Here is a 21,134-nt window from a genome sequence, read left to right on the forward strand (position 1 = left end):
TCCAGCATTTTCAATCTTTTTGTTTGTGTGTGTGGTGATCTAGTATGTTTGGCTTTTTTTTTTAATCTATGAAGAGGTCGCAGTTAAAGTCAGGTATATTATACCTGAAAAGAATAAACAACAACTCACAAATACAGGTACAGTCCTTGCTGTTCCTGCCTGTCCTGGAAGCAATTTGTATCTTGATGACTTCATCTTTCCTCTCTGATTCATTTCAACCTCATCTTTCAGCTGCATGATCCTGGAAGCTTCGCCCTGAGAGTGAGATGGAAAACAGCTCTCATACACTGCCACACTTGTGCCCCTCTCCCGCCACTATCAGAGGGCCTCTGCCGTTGTCCTCCTCACCCCAGCATACCTCCTCAAATGGTCGCATTTCACTGCCACTTTCGCCTATCTCTTTCCCGCCATCCCCAGCCTCATTTTCTCCAGCAACAGCAGAGTCTGTTCACTCCTGCTCCCCTCTTTCACACTTTACAGTGTCTCATTGCCTCGAAGGACAAAGCCTAGCTGACCAAGATGACCTCACCTGTCTCAACTGGCTGCATCAGAGAGGGGATCTGCTGCCACTGCAGCCCCTCACCAAAATGACACCGCTGCCTCAGCAGGAGCCCTCCGTGGCTTCCCAGCTTCTTCCCGCTGCTTCGTCCAAGCCGCCGTACTCCTTTAGCAGTCTGATTTTCATGGCAATAGAAGATTCGCCACAAAAGAGGCTTCCAGTGAAGGACATCTACGAATGGATTGTGAACAATTTCCCCTACTACAGGACGGCAACGGGTGGCTGGAGGAACTCTGTCAGACACAATCTGTCTCTGAGCAAGAGCTTCAGACGCATTCAGAGGGACAAGAGCCAGGTGGGTGCTTAAATAACAGAACAGCACCAAACTCACTGATCTAAGTGAACTCCTCATTGTATCCAGATGGTCTGAATTCAAAACATTGATTACAACTCACGAAAATGACTTGTGTTGGGTTTTTGAAGACTAACATCTGCTACATGGATTTGTTTGTTTGTTGCAGTCAGTGGGGAAGGGATCGCTGTGGTGTGTGTGTCCAGAGTACCGGCCGGCGCTCCTAGAAGTGCTCAGGAAGACCCACAGTTATCACAGCAACAACAGCAACCTGTTACACAAGCCTGCACTGTGAGTATCTGCAATAGGGATTTGTAAAAACTAGCTTTAGTGCCCCATACTGAGGAACGGCCAGAAAATCCAAAGTGTTCAACAAGAAATGAGTCACCCTTCTTTTCTTTATATTTTACTCAGAAAATGGGGAAATACAGACAGAGATATATTGAAATATGTGCAGACATACATGGAAATATGGGTACTTTTTAAGGCTTGAATGATTCATAGGTCAACGTAAAAATTCTTCTGAAAATGGTCAGGTACAAAACCTGGAGTGTGAGTGACTGAAAAGGCAGCCAGTGTCCAAAGAAAAACTTTGAAAGACGTTCAGAGAGCTGCGAGAACTATTGGACAAGACTAATTTTAAAAATTACAGTAAATTCGGCTACATGGAAGCAAAATAACGATTTGAGGGTGGCTCAATATTTTTGCACAATACGGTAGTTGATGTGTAAAGGATCTTCAGTTTTAAAAAGAAAAATATGCAAACATTTACAGGCATCGACCTCTCTTAAGGATTTGCTGCCTTTCTAATAAGTTTTTAACACGGTGCTGGTGAAACATTAAGGGGCTTCCACATAGGAAGTGACTCGCAGCAATGTGGTTTTCAGAGAAGTCATGACATTCAGTGACTTCGAGTGACGATGGTCCCAGGTTAAACCTTTCTCAACTCCTCTGGTCTCCATGTCATTGCTGATGCAGTCTTTTTGCACCTGTAAATGAATCATTGCACTGGAGTCTCCTCTGATTGGAACTGAAGGTGATGCAAAACGCTGACTTTATTAAACTGAATATTTGGGTATTCCTTCACTATCTTTTGCCTTTTTTTAAAAATTGGCAAACATATTCACTTATATATTGCAGAAGTAGGATGAAATATCATCTATAGCTGTCGTCGTACATGATATTTTTCTTTTAACACAGTATATTTCTCTCCTTAACCACCACATCAGTAAAATCTAATATGCGTCTAGTGGAGTGTTTCTAGTGTTTCTAAATAATTTTACATTTTAATGGCTCTCTTGCTGTGATGTGTGTTGTGCGCAGGTTGGAGGGAGAAAGCTACAAGATGCCTGCTGAGTGTGATTCGATGGAAATATTAGGTCAGGACCTACATACTGGACCCGGTATGAAATTGTTTCAGTCGTTTTGTCTGCGGAGTAACAGCCCTCTGTGACACTTTTATCACCTGCAGCTTGTCTGTAGCTTTGCAGCTTTCCCAGCATGCATCATTGTTCCTGTGTTTGTGTTCTGTTCTCATGGAAACTGCCTTCCATTACCTTGGCAACCCGGCAATAGCCTGACTTTTTATGAGTGCCCTCACCCCACCCCTCCGTTTTATTTCCGAGCCTCTTTGCCATACGGGCCCACGTCCTCGCTAAAGAATCCTGCAAGTGGTTGTTCAGCCAAGCTGCAGGAAGATGGGTTATTAATGTTAATGTTGTCTTTCTCATGCAGATCCTCTTTCTCACACCCTCCTCCTGTCTACTGCCGATAGTCCGATTTTAGCCGAAAACCCGCTGTGCCTTCTGACCCCGGATCACGAGGAGCTCGTCACCATGGAGTCTGTGGAATACCAGCAGGAGGAAGTGTGTGAAGACATGGAGAAGGACCCCCTGTCTGACAGCGGCTACATCGAGCTGCACTATTATGAGTCTCAGCAGTACCAGTACCTTGTGCTGCCGGACGACACCGAGCTCGACCTGGAGACCGTGGAGATCCTGCAGCTTGATGCCGAGGCCCAGGAGGCTGCCGGGTCACTGCTGGACCTCGCAGGTGGTGGATATTAGTTCAGATCCTCAAAGAAACCCTCCTGGGATGACAACACTGCCCTATAGCCTGTTTACTGCCCTGTAGTGATATTACAGTAAAGGTCGAATTAACTGATGGAGTATTGTTCCACATAATTTCAGGCTTCCAGTACACAAGCTGAATATATCACCATAGCATCCCATCCAGCCTGAACAGAGCCTTCAGGGTGTAGAACTGAGACAAAAGTATTAAAAATTAAGTGATTCCACAGTGATTTTTTAACATGTTAACATCGTTCTCAGGGGTGGAAGGAGTGCTTCGAGCTCAATACAGAGTGCTGCTTCTCGACTGAGAGGTTTCCCAAGTTCAGGCGTGACTAACACGCTGTTGAAATCTTCACGTTTAATGTACAGCAAACGTCAAACTGACTCACTTCCACATCGTTACCAGTAAAATATGAATATGTGTTACCCTCTTTCAGTTGTTCTAAGCGGTGACCATCTTTTCTTTCTAAGAAAGTTTCTGTAGGACATTCAAAGTAAACTGTAGTTGACAGTCTTTGTTGTTTTCAGCAACACTGTTGCTTTGATAGTTGAAGACAACCGATAAAAAATAATTTATAATGTAGCTGTGATTTTAGATTGTACTTAAGAAGTACAGGGAAGCACTTCTCAGTTATAATAATTACTTTGAAGTTTATTTCTAATGGTTTTTAATGTCCATTATTTTCAAGATTATCTTTGCTTGAGTTTATTTTATTTGCACGATGTCTTCAATCAGGAAAGGTTTGATTGACTCACTGCCATTTTAACCACGTTACATGTCGGTTACACTGAAATTCTCTTCATAAATTGTATGTATTTACAACAGCTTTGGGTTTTGTAATCTAATAAATAAAATCTGTGATGCCGTTCTTCTGAGCTGTGCATCGGTTGTTATAGTTTTGTTTTTAATGTTTGTTTTCCGCTTCAGTGAGTTTGCTTGGTTTGGTTTAGTTTGACTTGGTTAAAATAAGTCTTTAGTATTAATGATAATGTCAAAGTTATGATTTAAGAAATTCAGAATAGATTTGTACAGGACAAATAAAACATTTTGTGCAGTCAGTGTATTCACAGTTTTAATATGTGCACCAGTGCCTCTGTATACCACACTGGACCCCTACATGTCTTCATGTGAGTGGTGGGCATGTAGCTCTGTGGGCTAACGCCTGAACATCAGGCACTTGCCCCAAAATAACTTAAGAGCTATTCTACAATTATGGGACATTTTTTTTCCAGCCATGAATTTGAAAATAGTCCATGCACTAAATACTAAACATACATTTGTTGTGTGCACCTGAGACAAAATGCAGACCCAGTTGTTGAAAAAGTGGTTCCAAAATATTATTTCAACACCTCAAAAAAGGACATTTATCTTTTGGCCCAACTTCTTGATAACCAAATTACTTGTCATATATAATTGTTTCAATATTTTGTTTACACTTATAATTATTTTGCTGATTTCTTCAAGATCAACATATTTTAAAGAACAGTAATTATGAACTGCAAGTTATGTCCTACAACATATGTGCCACCCTGTGACCGAAACTTATGTAGCCTGGAAAGGGAAGAGGTAAAACAGTGAGCTGGCATGGCAAAGAGGAAGTGGCATGAACATCATGGGTAGACCAAAGGTCACTTCTCTTTGACATTTTTGCATTTTTCTTGACTTTTCTGATTAGTTTGAATGTGTCACTGTAACTAATGCAACCATGTTACTCAGTTTACCAGAAGAGGACAAATGAAAGGTTCCTTTATTTTTAAAAACTACATTTATCCTTGACTTTCAGTCCATTACATCCCATCTGTTTTTTTTCTGAGAAAACACTAATACTACCACTATTGCCTTTGTAATAGTTTGAATTATTATATAAAAGATTGTATTTGAGCAAAGATTTTAAAATAAATACAGAAATTACTGATGAAAATGTGCGACTCTTGAAAAGGTAGATTTCAAAATTTTCTTAAATTGATATAAATTACGTTTGATCGGAAACTGAATAAGTATTTAGTAATGAAGTATGCTATCATTAATTAAACTGTCTTCTTCGAGTATTGGTGAGATGCACCAAGCATCCACGACTGAAACACTTTTGATGCCTGAACTGTACAAATCGAATTTTTTTAAAGTTTAATATTTGTTTTTAACTGAAAATTATAACATAAAGGGTCCAGTAGTCCATATTTTACATTGTTTAAAGCCCAAATGGGCTATGGGTTAATAGCTAGAAAAATCCATAAATAGAATAAACAGGAGAAATAAAATAAAAGAGCCCAGTGAATACAAATGTGATTATAAATCAGTAGGCAGCTTGGCAAGTAAAAAACAAAGTAACTAAAGGTATGAGGAAGGAACGTTTCCCTCTGTATGTCGTTGTGGTTGGTTTTTGTTACTTTTCTAGTTAGTTTGACTGTTTGTTTAAAAATAATAATCTTGTTAGCTTTAAATGTTAATTTTCTGAGTATCGGCTTCAGGTTTGCTTTAAAATGCTGCTGGATAAGTTTCGGTGTCTCTGTGTGATGAGTTTTATCTGGTGGTTTTAGAAACAGTGATCGGCTGCACCGTGAGAGGGCGCAACAGCCACGGCTTACTTAACGCAGACACACATATATGACAATGAAAAACAACGCAAACAAAACAAAACAAAGCCCTTTTGCAAACCTGCTATGTCTGTTCGGTTTCCTCTGCGCAAATCCTTAGGCTATCATTTGTATAAACGCAAAACACTCGGCACTGTTTTACATTACCTGTCTGGTAGTTCCGTATTCGTAACTTGGCGGTAAAAACTACATTTCCCAGAGCTGTTGGATATTTGGCTATTTGGGACGTGTAGTTCACAGAGACACTGGAGCGCCGGCAGGGAAACCTGTTTTAAAACTACATTCCCCGTGTGGCGTTTCGCAGGCTGGAGGCAGGAAGTGTGTGGAAGTTTGTTGATGGAAAAAAGTTCTCATGGTTATTTTCATGCCAGTGTAAAAAGTTACGTTTCTCTGGTTTGGAGACTCTCAGAAGACTGTGCTGAAGCCGTTTGGAGACACCAAAGGTAACATTAAATCACTAAACAGGAGCTAAAGAGCGCAGGAGCGTTTTCAAAAGCTAGTTTCAGATGTTTTAACACTTTTTTTTAGCTAACAACGGTAACATATGTCATCGTTTTGCTGGTGTTTGAAAGATTGTAGCCACACAAAAATTTAGCTGCATCCGTTAACTTGTACGTTAGCTCAGTGGTTGTGAGCTGTAGTTTGTTATTTAGCTTTTGGGAGAAGTTCACGTCGATATCAGTACAGTTCGGCTTAGCTGTGCCCTTCGCAGTGCTGTCAGTTCAGTGCTAATATCATGTAGCTTCATCATAGATCAGTCTCGTACACTTAGTTTATCTCGTTTTTAGATTGCAAAGTGCAAGCAGATTTGGTCTGAACTGCATATTTTTTTCTCCTTGTTAGCATCGAGGCGTATGAACAAAGTCACTGCTGAGAAATGGTTGGTATGCTGCTCCTCACCGCCACACCTTTGAGGTAGTGAGCTTTAATCGAAAGCAGCCTGCTTTCTGGGTATTATAAACTTGTATCCAGACACCTCCCTGTCTTACTCATCGCGGGAGAAGACATCCACCCCGCAAAATCAGCGACAGTGGAGTGTATTGAAACCATCAGAGTAGCAGGGAAAGCATGCTTCAGGCAAAGCAGCGTGACACCCATAAGAGGAGCCCTCCGTCAGCTTCACACAGAGCCTGATATTGTCCCTGATGGAGGGACCAGTGCATGCCTGATTTCTGTCAGCAAGCCCAGGAAGCATAAGTAAAGTCTTAGTGAAGCTGGAGAAGTCTGTTGTCATCATACATATAATTAATGATGAATGAAGCTCTCCTAATAGTTTTCTCGTGACCAACTTGAACACATTTTTGAATGATTTCTTTTCTGGTGATAGGCAGACATAAGCGATATTTTCTCGTTAGCTTCTCTACTTTGTTAGCACAAATGCCATAGGATTGTATCAGCATTGCACAAATATGTTGGCTGATTTTGTAACTCGGTACATCAGGTTTTTGTGGGCAAAATCTACAAAACGGGTGCAGCAAAGAGCTGAAAAGCTTTAATACAGTTTAGGTATTATTTATTTGTAAAGACAATTGAAGCACTTTCCTGGCAAAAAGGAGAAGATCAAAAAACAAAACAAAAAACATACAGAGGCCCAGAATTTAAAAATCAGTTTATTACTACCTCACTGACCACTTTATTACTGAGTTGGACCTTCTTTTTGGTCTCAGAGCTGTCTTAAATCTTCGTGGAATATCAAGGTGCTCGAAACATTCCTCAGAGATTTTGGTCCATGTTGAAATGATGGCATCACACGGTTACTGCAGATTTGTTGGCTGCACATCCATAATGCAAATCTCCTGTTTCATCCTAAAGGTGCTCTGTTGGCTTCAATATGGTGTAGAGGCCAAGTAGTTGAATATAGTGGACTCATTGTCATGTTCAGAAAACTTCTTTGAGATCATTTGAGCATTGTGATATGCTGCATTATCCTGCTGGAGGTGGCCATCAGAAGATGCACTGCACTATGGTCATAAAGGGATGGACATGGTCAGCAACAACACTCAGGAAGGCTGTGGCATTTAAACAGTGCTCAGCTGGCCCTAAGGAGGGGAGACTATGCCAAGAGGATACCCCCCACAACATTACATCACTGCCACCAGCTGGAACTGTTAATACAAATCACAATGGATCTGTGCTTTATTGGTGTTTATGCCAAATTCTGACCCTTCCATCCAAATTTTGTTGCAGAAATCGAGACTCATCATCAGCCCCGGCAACATTCTTGAGCCTGTGTGAATTGTAACCCCAGTTTCCTATTTATCTGCCGCAACCGGTTGGGGTGATGGCAGGACGACAAGATAAATTTATAGATGCTCCTCTGCATACCTTTGTCGTAACAAATGCTTATTACTGATGTCTTCCTGTCATCTCCAGACAGTCTTGTTTTTCTGCTCCAGCCTCACCAAGCACATTGCTGCTTACTGAATAGTTTCTCTTTTTCAGAAGATCCTTCAGATCATTTTCTGCAAACCCTACAGATGGTTATGTGGGAAAATCCCAGTAGATCAGCAGTTTCTGAAATACCCAGAATAATTTAATGTTCCAAGTAGTATGATTGTTGCTATATAATAATGTTCAGCTAAGATGCACCAGTCTATTGCCCAATATATTGGAGTATATCGTGCCATAATTGCATGTGGCAGTGTCAGTAGGTGAATTTCATCTGTTGCTTCATGAGTTTTGCTCTGATTTACTGTTCAAGAATGGCATAGTATAAACTTGTTTTTTCTTTTTTTCAAGAAAAAAAGAAAAACATTCAAATATGAAAAATTAATAATTAGTGTTGATTTTGTTTTGGTGTTTCTTTGTTTGTGATCTTGCACAGGGACCAGAACATCAAGAATAATGGGGAGCGAACCAGGCCCAGTTCAGATTGTCAATGTCTGTAAGGACGATCACTCTTTCACCTTGGAGATCAATGCTTTGAGTCAGATCCTGCTGAACCCCAAGGTCCGAGACAAACGTGTGGTGGTGGTGTCAGTGGCCGGAGCCTTCAGGAAGGGGAAGAGCTTTCTGCTCGACTTCATGCTTCGATACATGCACAGACAGGTGAGTTGTGCTGTAACCTGATCCTTCCGCGTGTCTCATCATCATATCTCTGTAAGATCAGCTGAAGTTCACTTCAGAGATCAGCTGAAGTGCACTTACAGTATCAGATGCTGGACTCTCACTGTGTGAAGCTAAGCTTCAGAGCAGGATGCTAGAGCTGATTTTTGTCCTAAAGGTGTGATAACCTGTAGAATTAGTCCTGGTGTGTGGATTGCATGAGGACAGATGTGCCCCTCCCTGCTGTAACATGTGAACTAACTAGTTTACTGACTAGGAGTAAATGAGAATTTTGCCATGACCACTAAGGAGTAGAGTCTGTGAATGCCCTCTCTTAACTTTATTACTTTTATTCATTACTTTTACCATAGTGCCACCATCTGGCCTCACAACATGACTATTATGACATCTTTCAGTCACTGAACACTTTACACTCCACTGGGTACTTATTTGTTATGTAAATTATACAAAACAGTTGGGATCTCCATTCATAATTTAGGTTATGCCTGAGTGAATAGCACCGAAGCTTTACCTGAAGGCCTCGGCTTTGCTGTGATGGGGGTTTAAAAGTGAAGTTTGTATTTCTGTATCAGGACGAGGAGAAATGGATGGGTAACGATAACGAGCCTCTGACCGGGTTTTCTTGGAGAGGAGGGTCAGAACCGGAAACATCAGGCATCCAGCTGTGGAGCGAAGTTTTCCTTGTCCAAAAGAGCAATGGTGAAGAGGTACTCGAACATTTATGTGTGATTATTTGTTTTAAGAGGGTAAACATGTAAGCACTCAGATTTACTAATGGAATTCATATTGAAATATTGAGTTGATGTTCATTCATTGTTTTAGTTTTTCAGTGCCACAGTAATTTCTGGTCTCAGCCTTTCCTCTAACCTTTAGTCTGTGCTTATGACTTTATTACTCTAGCTGTATAAGAATAAAGCACATTTTGTAGGTTTGTATTTTATATGACAAAGGTTTATAAATGCGGTGGACAGATCCCTGCATGCTGCAAATGTCACTGCTACAAAGAGATGAGCTGGTTTCTGTCAGCCTCCAGCAAAGTTTAAAAGCAATCTTCTAAATTTAGACCAAGCAGTTCATCTGCCTACAGGCGTCTTTAGCTGCATTTTCTGAAAGCAATTGTTCTGGGAGGATTTTTTTCTCTAACTGTCAAAACAGGTAATCTGGTGACTTTTTTATTGTCATTTTAATGTAAAAAAAAAATTACGTTAAAGAAACTCTGCTTCTCTAAGATGGACTTTTTATACCCAATCACAACCTTGATGACCTTGACCTTAAGGTTAGAGGTCAGACATCTGTAAGCTCTATAATCATGTTTTGTTTCTAAATTCCTTGCATTCCTCATTTCTCCATGCATGTTCTGCATATTTCAGTTTCTCTGCCACACCTCAGATCAGTATAAAAGTTGAATGAATGAAAGCAAGGTTGGGCGGTGGTTCAGATACAGTGACTCATTAATACACATTTCTGTTTGGAGTATTGTGCCTCCTTGTATTTAGTGTTTCGCTCACATAGAGTTAACTTTGCCAAGCTGCCTAGGTCCACTAAGGAATGTTAAAGTATATTTGGGGAAACCTGTTTTAGAAACGTTTTTATGTCTAATTCCTCATCCATCGCCATATTTGGTCAGGCTACTGTGAAAGATCCCCTCAGTGTTATTTGTAAATTATTATTACTGCTAACTAGCTTGTCCAAAACCTTTTCATTCTATGTTTCACTCCTGTCTGGCTCACTGCCCAGGTCCTCAATATCATGCAGAGTCTCTTATCTTGCAGTCAGATGCCCTCTAACTCCACTGTCTTGAACTGCGATGGTAGTTCTGCTCTCTGAACCGCTGCAAGCTGTACCAGCAGCTGGTGGAGAACTGCTTCATATGCCACTGCACTGAGCTTGTTGAGGTTTCAGAGCGAAACTTGAGCCAGTCTAAAATCTGAAATCTGAGCACATTTCATAGCACGTGATTCCTACATTTACCCCATGTTGCGTATCTTCTCCCTCTCTGCTGCTCCAGGTGGCTGTGGTGTTGATGGACACTCAGGGAGCGTTTGACGACCAGTCCACTGTGAAGGACTGTGCCACCATCTTTGCCCTCAGCACTATGACCAGCTCCATACAGGTGACGATCTGCTCTGAGCATCACTAAATCAGTATTTTCTTGATACTGTTGTAAAGTGTGTCAACATGTTTTTGTCTTGTTTAGCTCTACAATCTCTCACAGAACATCCAGGAGGACGACCTGCAGCAGTTGCAGGTCAGTTTGGATTGGTGTTTGGAAAATCCCACCAAAGATTTTAAGCTCCATACGATTAAATCTAGTTAATGTTTAGACTTAGACTCTCACACATAATACTTTCCTCGTGGTGCTGGCTCTGATATTGTATTAATTCATTCACAGCAGCTACTTTAAGGAATCAACTTTTAAACAGTTTTGTTTGATGTACTCTGTTATGCTCATTTGTTTTATTTCATACTTGAAGTTTTTCTGCATCTGATAGAAGTAATTTCACTGCCTAACATTAGTCATGCGCCACATTTTTGAATTTCACTGTTAATTTTCCATTATGGGCATCACCTCCTCCTCTTTCTCCTTGTAGCTGTTCACCGAGTATGGTCGTCTCGCCATGGATGAGATCTTTCAGAAGCCCTTTCAGGTATCAGAAACAACGACATTCAGAGATCTGTGTTTTTTTTTGTTCTCTTGTTCTCTAACACGTTCTCTCTCCTCCTGCAGTCTTTGATGTTTCTGATCAGGGACTGGAGCTTTCCCTACGAGTACAGCTACGGGTTCAAAGGCGGGAATCAATTCCTGGATAAACGGTTACAGGTACCAGCCACGTGTTGATGATTTGGCAGAGTATCATAAATCCACTGTGGCTGTGAATTTTTATGTAACTGATCTGAAATGATGAGTTTCAGCAGTGCTTGTTTGTTTGTTTTTTATTTGTTTGTTTGCTTGGTTGGTTGTTTTTTTTTTAGGTTAAGGAGGCTCAACACGAGGAGCTGCAAACAGTCAGGGAGCACATTCGTTCATGCTTCACCAACATATCCTGCTTCCTCTTACCTCACCCTGGTTTAAAAGTTGCCACCAGTCCTGCCTTTAAGGGACAGCTCTGCGGTAAGGTCCTCAGGTTTTTGTGATATTTTTAGTTGGATGGCCTTCAGCAGAGTGCACTCCTGAGTTTAGATTTTTGTTTTTAATTTATTGTTATTTATTGTCAGATGTGGGTCCTGAGTTCAGAGACCAGCTGAAGATTTTGATTCCCAAACTGCTGCATCCAGACCGTCTGGTGGAGAAAGAAATAAATGGAAACAAAGTCACATGCAGCGGCCTGCTCGAGTTTTTCAAGGTGAGATCACAATCAGATATTTACAGGCCCTTTTTTTTTTTAGTTCACTGGCTAGAAATGTTAAATATTTGCTTTACTTTACCTGCTCTGAAGTTTTCTCTTTCTCTGAGTATAAAGAAGCTCATTTTGAAGCTGTTCACCTGAGCTAGAGACAGAGTTTAAAAAAGAAACAATGGGGGCCAATGGAAAACATGCCTTAGCCCACTTCCTTTAAAATTTGCCAGATGTTTTGAGTCTACTGCCATCCTGTGTCTATTACTGTTTATAGATCACAGTGAAAAGGCACAAAATCCTCATGTTTTTTGTAACTAAATATTAGTCTATGATTTTACGGTTCAAACAACTCGTCTACTTCTAGAAACTTTCCTTCTGCTTTGCAGTTGTAGAAATAGAAACATGTCTTGCCAGTTAGCAGGAATCTCAACAATGGCTCTGGACAGGTTTCAAGCTACCAAGATCAAGTATGTAAGGAAGTAAGTAGTAAGGAAATCCGCCCACCCATCTTATTCCAGTTACCCAGTTCAGGATTGCGAGGGCGCTGGAGCCTGTCCCCACTGGGGGGAGAAAGCCATAATTGTGATTTCAAGAGCCACCAGGATATTTAAAAAAGCTCAAATTAAGTTTTATTAAACTTTTTCCTTGTATGTTACATTTACACCAACACGGTCAGCATCTGTGGCTCATCTCACAGGCACAAAAGAAGGTCTAATCTATTTCAAGTTATATATTATGTTAAGAAGAAAAAAAGTGTACCTCCTTCTTGCCGGTATCTGTGGAACAGATGTGTGTGTGTGAGTGGTTCCTGGGTAAGCTCTTACAAAGTAGATGATTGTCTCTCTAGACATCTGCTGTCATGGATTTCTCTACTCAGAGTTCTCCATATCTGTGTCTGAACAGTCCTTTCTGTTTTGTGTCACCAGGTTTATATCAAGATTTATCAGGGAGAAGACCTACCGCAGCCAAAGACTATGCTCATGGTACGTATACTGTTTACGCCAGTTTGACCAGGCACTTAGTTTTGCTCTTGAGTAGGTCACTCTTTATCATCTTTACCATGTGTGTGTCTGTCTCACCAGGCCACAGCAGAGGCCAATAACTTGGCAGCTGTGGCGTCAGCCAAAGACCAGTATTACAGGAACATGGAGAAGGTGAGTTCATGTTAACTCTGTGGTGATCCCTGATTTTTATCATTCCCATTAGTCACTACTTTATAGTGCTTGTTGCCTCAGTAATCTACAGAGTAAAGGGGGTTACATTTATCATCTGTAATGCTCAATTTTAAACACCCTCCCTCTTTATGATTCTGTGCTTTTACTAAGGTGTGTGGAGGAGACCTGCCTTATGTTTCTCCAGAGTCCCTGGAAGAGAAACATCAATTTTTCTTCCGGGAGGCTCTTCACGTCTTTGCATCCACCAAGAAGATGGGCGGACAGGAGTTTTGTAACCGTTACCAGGTGAAACTGGAAAAGGAGCTATTGGAAATGTGGGAGTCATACCTGAAGCACAACGAGGTAAAGAGTGGTTTGTTTTACCCTCTTTTATTATCTAAGTATAAAAATCAATTAATGAAGGTAAATCGTGGGCACACGTGATTTAATTTCAGTTTTGTTCCTGATCACTTGCTCTTTCTCTTTGTATTCAAAGTCCAAAAACCTCTTCAGCGCCTTCCGGACTCCTGCTGTGCTCTTTGTCCTGGTGTGCCTCCTCTACGTGCTCTCTGGCTTGCTACTTTTTATCGGCCTGTCCACCTTCGCCATGTTGTGTGACTGCACTCTTGGTGCGGTCATGGTGGCCATGCTGACGTGGGCCTTTATCCGCTACTCGGGTCGGTACCGAAATGTGGGAGGAGCCATCGACCAGGCTGCCGGCGTCGTTCTGGAGCAGGTGAGAATAAAGGAAGAGAGGCGTTTGTGTCTCAAAGCTTTCATTGCTGGATTCTGTTTTAGTGTAATGCACCAGTTACAGCCACTAGAGGGAGCGCTTGGTGTTGTAGAGAGCAACAAAACCGCCAGGATTAAAAATAAAAAGTCTGGGTCTCTAAATAAAAACGGCTTATACAACACATTTGAACAATGTGAATTTCCACTTTAGTGCTAGTTTAGAGGTTTAAGTGTCTGAGCAGATAGCTTTGTCCTATGTTAAGCTTAAATGCTTCACTGACAGTATGAGTGTGATAGGGATCTGGGGAAAGTTCACAAACTGGTTAAAGCGGTTGTGCCCGAGGGGTTTTCCTGAGCCTAGATAAAGTGCGTTCAAACCTTTTCAGAGTAAACTTGAAAAACTTCAGCAACGAGGACACTAAGTGGAGCTCACTCACTAGCTGATCTTGAAAAGTGTTGGTAACGTGAAGTCGGAAAGTTTGAAATGCCTGTAAAAGTAGAAGTTACTTTCAGCTGCTTGCTTATTAACAAGGGGGTCTGTATGGGTAGCGCTGCATGTTTGATTTGTCAGGTTTTTATGCTGGAGACCCTTCCTGACACACTGTCACTGTTATTTACAGCGACAGTGCTGTAAACAACAGTAGACTGGTGCGTAATAAGTAAGTGAATAATGCAGAAAACAGAGATTTTTAGATGGGAAACTGTTCTTGAAGTACACTGAGAGAGAGAGAGAGAGAGCTCTGCAGGAAGTGTGATTTTTATCATGGTGGAAGCAAAAGTAAGAGGGAATTCATGACGATGTTTATGTGAAGCGAAATGTGAAGCTTAGTTTAGGTCTTCTTTTGCTGCTGGTTCAATCAATTTTGGTTGGAGAGAGACAAAACCTGCAGCTTCAGAATCTAGCACAAAAAATGGTAAACACAAAGTGCGGACCCGCCAACGCATCAGAATCTGTGAGCTGTCGGCTTTCAGCCCCGACGGCGTGTCCATGTATGTGCCGTCGGGTGAGAAAGCCACATCTCACTGATTCTGATGCATCGGTGGGTCCGCGCTTTGTGTTTACATCTTTGTGCAGAATCCTTGTACCTGCTCTCATTTACTGTTTAAGTTGTTTGGTGGTTGTCGAAATGTTTATGAGGTTTAACCTGAGATTCTGGCGTTTCTGGCAAAATACATTTATATTTAAAAGTTGGATTTTAAGAAATCAATATCACGTTATTCAAGCTTGAATTGATTTTAATCGGAAAATCGATAAGGAGGTGGTGAAGAAAGGAAAAACATTCAATGTATTTAAAAAATGACAGAATCAGAAACATCAGGCATCATTTTTTGTACAAAAATTATAAATTCCTTCAAAAAGAATATGGGACCACACAGGTGTGACTACATGAAAATCACAGGTTAATTATGTGGGCTGCTAGAAAGCTGACCGCCTCAAGTTGTTAAACTGAGTGTTTAAACGACTCTGCTTCATTACTTGATAATCACCAAAAAGCTGTGAATTTTTTTTTCCCTTGCCCTCTAAACTTCTCCTGTGGTTAAATATTGTAGTCACATTTCTTAACTTAAGGCTGATAAATTACAAAAAAAAGACTACTTCTTATTTTAACCACATGAGAAAGCAAAATTGTTTGTAGTTGATACAAACTGCACAAAAATGTGACTGACCTATGGAGATAGCTGCATGTGTTTTCTGGTTTCTCCACAAAGACATTAACATCGTTGGCTTTGGTTGTTTACCAGGCAGGAATTGTGAGAGGAGAAGTTTAAACCCTTTCCATTTTCTTGCCTTCATTCACCTGGCTGGTGGCAGCATGAAGTGGATATCCAGCCCACTGGACTCTAGCCTGTGGCTCTTCTGAGGGACTTCGAGCCAATTTTTTTATAGGTCATCCTAGGTCAGCTACATGGTCTCCTTTCAGAATACCTCACCTGGGGTGCATCCTAGTCAGATACCCGAACCACCTCAACCTGCTGTGTAGGAGTAGCAGCTCTGCTCTGACTGAGCTGCTCATCTCTAAAGCAGAACCCGGACACCCTTCAGAGCAGGGATGTCAGAACTCATTTTATCGTGGGTTGCATACAGCCCATTTTGATATGAAGTGGGACAGACCAGCAAAACTCCTTTTCTATTAATGTAAAGACATTTAGCTAGACATTTAATCCTATTTAATATAAGAAAAAGAAGTGCATTTTCAGCAGTACATCAGTTTTTTTAATGATAAAAAATTGCTGCTGCAGTAAATGAAAGTAATCTGTCAGTATGAATAAATAAAAATGTATATTTACAGATTATTTGTGTAACTATATGTACACATGTAATCTGTAAAATTACAAAAGTTCTAGTAGCTCTCTGCCCTGACATGGCAGTGGGGCAGGTCCCTTATCAGTTGGAAAAGCTGCGAAATTTATGAAAATTAATGCTATCCTTTAGTTGTTTCAAAGCCATCAGTGGGCTAGATATGAGGCTTTGTCTGCCCAATTCAGGCCCCCAGGCCTTATGTTGACACCCCTGCTCCAGAGGAAGCTAATTTCCGCTGCTCATATCTGTGATCTCATTCTTTCCATCCCTACCCTCATGGCCATAGGTGAGTTAGATCTACTAGTCTATAGACAGCGTTGCGTTCACGCCTTTACCACAGCAGACCAGTATGACGTGGATATGAATGTCAGAAAGTCTAACACTGGGGACACCAATGGGGGAGGGGAGTGGATGGGGTGCTACACCCGTTTCCTGCACCCTACCCAGTGTAGGGGTGGGATGTTGTTTCAGAGGGTGCATCCGTTCGCCCACACTCTAGAGGGGGGATGCGTATGTGTCATTGTGTCACTGGTGTGTGGGTGTGTGTGTGAATGATTGGCCTGCATGTTTGTTTATATAAGTGTACACGGTCAATTTGTCTGTGTGTCTGGGTATGGCTGGGCCTGAGCTGATAGAGTCTATAGAGCTCATCTTGGAGCAGTCCAACACTGAGCTGCTGTGTGGGGCGGGCATGTCTGAAGCTGCTGAGCCATCTGACGAGCAGCTGAAGCTGAAGGAGTATATTTGTTATTGCATTGTGGTCCAACTGTATAACACATGCCAGTTTTCACCAGTTATTTGCAGACTGTGTTGGAGTTTGATGGCCTACATACAGCAGACTTATCAGGGCTTGTTTTCTGAAAGTGGCTCGACTGTTACTTCTTGTAACGGAGCTGATAAGAGAGGTGAGACTGAACCATGACCATGCAGTAAATGTGTGACCCACGAAGCCTCAACAATGAGCTACTGAAGGCCAGTTTGATGGTGCTCTTTGTGGATTATTGTAATGCTTTTACAAATATTTGTTGCTGAACAATGGTGATTATTAAGAACAGATGAAAAAATAAAAATGTATGATGTATGTATCCAACATGAAAAAGGACTGAAACAGAAAATGAAAGTGTTCCAGCCCTCAGAGGCTGTCTGAAGTCCATTCTTGAATCTTGAGTTCACTTTCCTTACAAGTTCCTCGACCGTGCCATCGCTGGCAGAGTTTAAAAACGGTGATGGATACAGCAACCAGAACTGAAGTCAGTGAACACTGCAAGCACTCACATCAGCTCTCTCTCTCTCTCTCTCCTGTTCTTTCTCCTTTCAGGCCACTGTGATGCTGAACAAGTCGAGAGGGACAAGCATGGTGGACCACAAGAAAACCCGTTAAAAGACCTCCACACTCTCTTCATAATGCAATGCAAACGGCGCCCACAGCAAGCACACAGTCAGCACCCAAAGCCTTATCATGCCACCCAACCACAACAACACTGACACGGGGTAGCGAGATGATGCCACTTCACCAGCATCTCTATTATGCACAATATTCTGCCTGTCAAAGGTTCTGTTATTCTCTAAGGCAGGGACGTAAACTGTATTTTATGTCTTAAATTGACACTGCCATCACTTTACAAGTTTACAATTGGTCTTAATAGACAAGTCAATGTTTACCTTAAACCTAAAAACACTTTTATTTTCTACTTCAAGCTTAATGCAACTTCGTTGGCCGTATGTTGCTCAGACAGGGTTTCTGCAGTGTATCTTTAAATAGTTTCCTAAAATGCTAGCTTTAAAGCGTATACATTTATTCAGGTTTCTGTGAGGTTTTCTTCGTTTGCGCACATTGACTTTAAAACATTCCAGCTTGTTTGTAGATTGGCTTCATATTTTAACATAAACTAGCATTTCGTGGGAGGCTGAATGGCACTGCTTTGAGGGGAGAATAAACACAGTTTTTTGCTCTACACAGCACAGCATGGAGGCTGTATGTAATGGGAGATTCACTTGTTTGTTCTTTTATGGAAATATGCTATCCTTTGTTGATCTGAGTACTAAATAATAGACCACATGGAATATACACTCCATAAAAAATTCCAAAGGAAAGACAGTATTAGAATGCTGATAAGTGTTGATTGACCAAATAAACTGCTTTCATTATGTTAAGAGTGAGTGCTAATGTAAAATTTTAATCATGTCAAAAATCATTGAGTTTAAGTGATAATACAGTCCAAAGCATAAACAGGATAATTCTGTCTCTTTAAAGACATTTAAACATGCTAGTAATTTAATTTGAGACATACGTGAAACTAATGGCAAGGAAAATGTATGAATAGAACAAAAAAAAAAACAGGAGAAATGAGCAGAAAATAGTAGCACAGCTGACATCCTGAATTTTTGTACAAGTGTTTCATTTTTCAGAGGGCTGCAACACTTGGACGCATTATAATCATGTAACATATGGTATTGTTAGTCATGCTTTCCCCTCAAATGATCTTGTGATGTTTTAAGTGACGGGTAATGGTCTATACTGTCAGCAGAGAGATAACATGGTGACACCCCACCCTATTCAAAAGCCCCACTGGTAAAATAGCTGTAAGTAAAGTGAATGTTTAAACTGCTTTACATTAATTTGTTCTATAACAAATTAATGTAAAACTTGGATTTATCTGGCTCCCAGTTCAGCTCAAAACTACCGTTTCAAATGACAGACTTTTACTGCGAAAGAAAAATAATCAATATGGGCTAACTTGATTCTTACATCCTTGTTTGCATGGAGCAAGTTAACCATTTAATCTTTAGCAAATCAGCAAGTTATACTGAGGAATAAAAAGCTGGACCACTCAGTGGATTTATTATATTTTAGTTTGTCTTTGTGGGGCCAAGCAGGGGCTGCTCAGAGTAAATCAGGTAGTGGATTAAAGGACGATGATTATTTGTAGCTATGCCCTACATCTCTAAATATGATAACGTGCATGATAACGTGAAGATGGCTCCTGTAACTATGCAGCAGTATGCACTTTAATAACTATTCCAAAAAAACTCCCCAAAAGCTGTACAGTGATGCTTTATTCTCACAGTGATACCATATTACTCTTAATGATACAAATCCACATAGTAAAGGGCCAAAAATTCCCAAATTGAATATGATATTGAATATTTGTGATTTTTGACCATCATTTTGCACTTTCCATTTCTGTCTCTTTCCACGAGAGGAGGGAACTGTTTAAATTTTTTTAAAAAAGCAGTTATTATTGCACTTCCCCTCTTCTTTGGTGCTTTTTGTACACAGCTTGTTCCAAAGGCGAGCAAATGCATGCAAGTAGTCCCAGCTAATGCAGTCATCTCTTGCAGGTGCATGGTGGCTTTAACTTGAGAAGTGCTGTTTTATAAAGAATAAACAGGAGCCTCAAACTGTTGATCCAGGGTTTCTGGTCTGTTCATTTCTCTGCCGTTTCCACCAGCAGGCTTGCCTCTGTGAATAAGCAAATCAGCACAGTTACAAAAATACTACTTATGCAAAGCTCTTACATCGCCATTGTATTTGATGTATCTGCGCAGCCAAAGAATTGATTGCCACAGATTGCATTTGAATTTTTGAATGATATTGGATTAGATTAAATCACATTAAACTCTGTTGTCATCGTGCAGCGAGAGCCTAGCAAAATGCTGCTCATAAAACTACATAGTGCAAGCAGTACTCAAGTGAATGTAGGTCTTATAAACACGGATTATTGCACAAATGAGCAAAACACTGATAAAGAGAAAGTGTAATATGACAGGATACATGTGTGTTTGCAGTACAAATAATCAAGCAGTTTACATTATTCAATAATATTCAGTCCAATGAATGAGTAATGCACATAAACAATGAGTCAATACAGTATGTCATGTAACATGTAAAGTATACGTACTAGTAATACAAAGTGGGTACTGTGCGGTAGGTATGTAGCTACAATATGAACAATAATAAATTGTAGGCTACTGTATGAGTTACTGTAGCTGTCTCCATTAATCTGTGTTGCATCTTTGTCCAACAAACTATTATAAAACTGTATTTTTTATAGTTTTCCCTCTGCACCCCACCACAGTGGATTTTAAATCAGTCAATATGGGATTGGATTTTAGACTTTAATTCAGGATATTTATCTGAAGTGTTGCATTAACTGGTTAGAAATTACAATACTTTTTATACACAGTCCCCCGTTTTCCCAAATTTGAGGATAACAATTAATTGGACAGTTGACTGACAATTATTTTCATGGCCAGGTTAAACCTGGTCCCTCTTATTTCATCACAAATGAAGCAAACATTGTGTGAACCTGATTCAGTGTGTGAAATTTATGTTTTACAGCTTTGGCTTTAATTTTAAATATGGGGACCAAGGAGATGTCAGTACAGGTGAAGGAGGCTGGAAAGACCACACAAGGAAATTTAAGTGCATGATGACAGAATTGTTTCCATGCTTCAGAAAAACACCTTCATACCATCAAACCAAGTCAGGAACGCTCTCAAGCAAGTAAGTGTATCATTGTCAAGGTCTAAATTCAAGCCACACCTTCATGAATGGAAATGCAGAGGTTTTGGAACAATGTACCAGATTAGACTTTACCAGGAAACGCATGAGCAGATAAAACCAAGATTAACTTGTACCCGAATTTGTATTATTACAGGACAGTCTAGGCAATGAGGCAACAGGGTTTTTTTGTTGTAATTTTACACATTTATTTCTTACAAATTAAGTCCAAAGAGTCCCACTGACAGATTTATTTCATTCATTTGAACTTACTACTAAAAACAGTAATGTAATGTGTAGTTAAAATTCTTTACACTGACAGAAAGAGGAGTTTAGATGGTCTGGCCCACTTGAAATGTGGCCCATAATGTAAAATTAACTTGACATCCCTGGTCTAGGCCCTTAGAAAGCAGGGATCTTATAATAAATTTTACTTGCAGATAAGATAAAAATTCTTAATCCTTTCAAGAGTTTTACTCCCCACATAAAGGGAAAGATATTCCACTAATGGCCACACATT

General features: G+C 40.5%; 2 protein-coding genes across 2 annotated transcripts; both read left to right on the forward strand.

The window, feature by feature from the left end:
* Window positions 1-266: 266 nt before the first annotated feature.
* si:ch211-145o7.3 (forkhead box protein N2) lies at window positions 267-2,998 on the forward strand. The gene is made up of 4 exons (XM_063486283.1): window positions 267-861; window positions 1,016-1,142; window positions 2,175-2,230; window positions 2,586-2,998. Exons 1-4 carry the CDS (start codon window positions 267-269, stop codon window positions 2,915-2,917), a joined length of 1,110 nt encoding a protein of 369 aa, XP_063342353.1. The 3' UTR covers window positions 2,918-2,998.
* Window positions 2,999-5,839: 2,841 nt separating this feature from the next.
* On the forward strand, window positions 5,840-19,517 carry atl3 (atlastin 3). The gene is made up of 14 exons (XM_063495532.1): window positions 5,840-5,961; window positions 8,343-8,566; window positions 9,157-9,291; window positions 10,593-10,697; window positions 10,782-10,832; window positions 11,176-11,232; window positions 11,313-11,405; window positions 11,558-11,696; window positions 11,801-11,928; window positions 12,849-12,905; window positions 13,005-13,076; window positions 13,248-13,439; window positions 13,573-13,812; window positions 17,429-19,517. Exons 2-14 carry the CDS (start codon window positions 8,363-8,365, stop codon window positions 17,489-17,491), a joined length of 1,536 nt encoding a protein of 511 aa, XP_063351602.1. The 5' UTR covers window positions 5,840-5,961; window positions 8,343-8,362; the 3' UTR covers window positions 17,492-19,517.
* Window positions 19,518-21,134: the final 1,617 nt, after the last annotated feature.

Source organism: Pelmatolapia mariae, linkage group LG2 (genome assembly GCF_036321145.2).
Source record: "Pelmatolapia mariae isolate MD_Pm_ZW linkage group LG2, Pm_UMD_F_2, whole genome shotgun sequence".
Taxonomy (NCBI): Eukaryota; Metazoa; Chordata; class Actinopteri; order Cichliformes; family Cichlidae; genus Pelmatolapia; species Pelmatolapia mariae.

Bases quoted from the DNA above. Each gene is read 5' to 3' on its own strand.
- atl3 (XM_063495532.1), top strand. From the start codon at position 8,363: ATGGGGAGCGAACCAGGCCCAGTTCAGATTGTCAATGTCTGTAAGGAC. The intron at 10,833-11,175 runs GTCAGTTTGGAT...TTCTCCTTGTAG, and splicing joins ACGACCTGCAGCAGTTGCAG to CTGTTCACCGAGTATGGTCG. The intron at 11,406-11,557 runs GTACCAGCCACG...TTTTTTTTTTAG, and splicing joins TCCTGGATAAACGGTTACAG to GTTAAGGAGGCTCAACACGA.
- si:ch211-145o7.3 (XM_063486283.1), top strand. From the start codon at position 267: ATGGAAAACAGCTCTCATACACTGCCACACTTGTGCCCCTCTCCCGCC. The intron at 862-1,015 runs CTTAAATAACAG...TTGTTTGTTTGT, and splicing joins GGACAAGAGCCAGGTGGGTG to TGCAGTCAGTGGGGAAGGGA. The intron at 1,143-2,174 runs GTGAGTATCTGC...TGTTGTGCGCAG, and splicing joins CTGTTACACAAGCCTGCACT to GTTGGAGGGAGAAAGCTACA.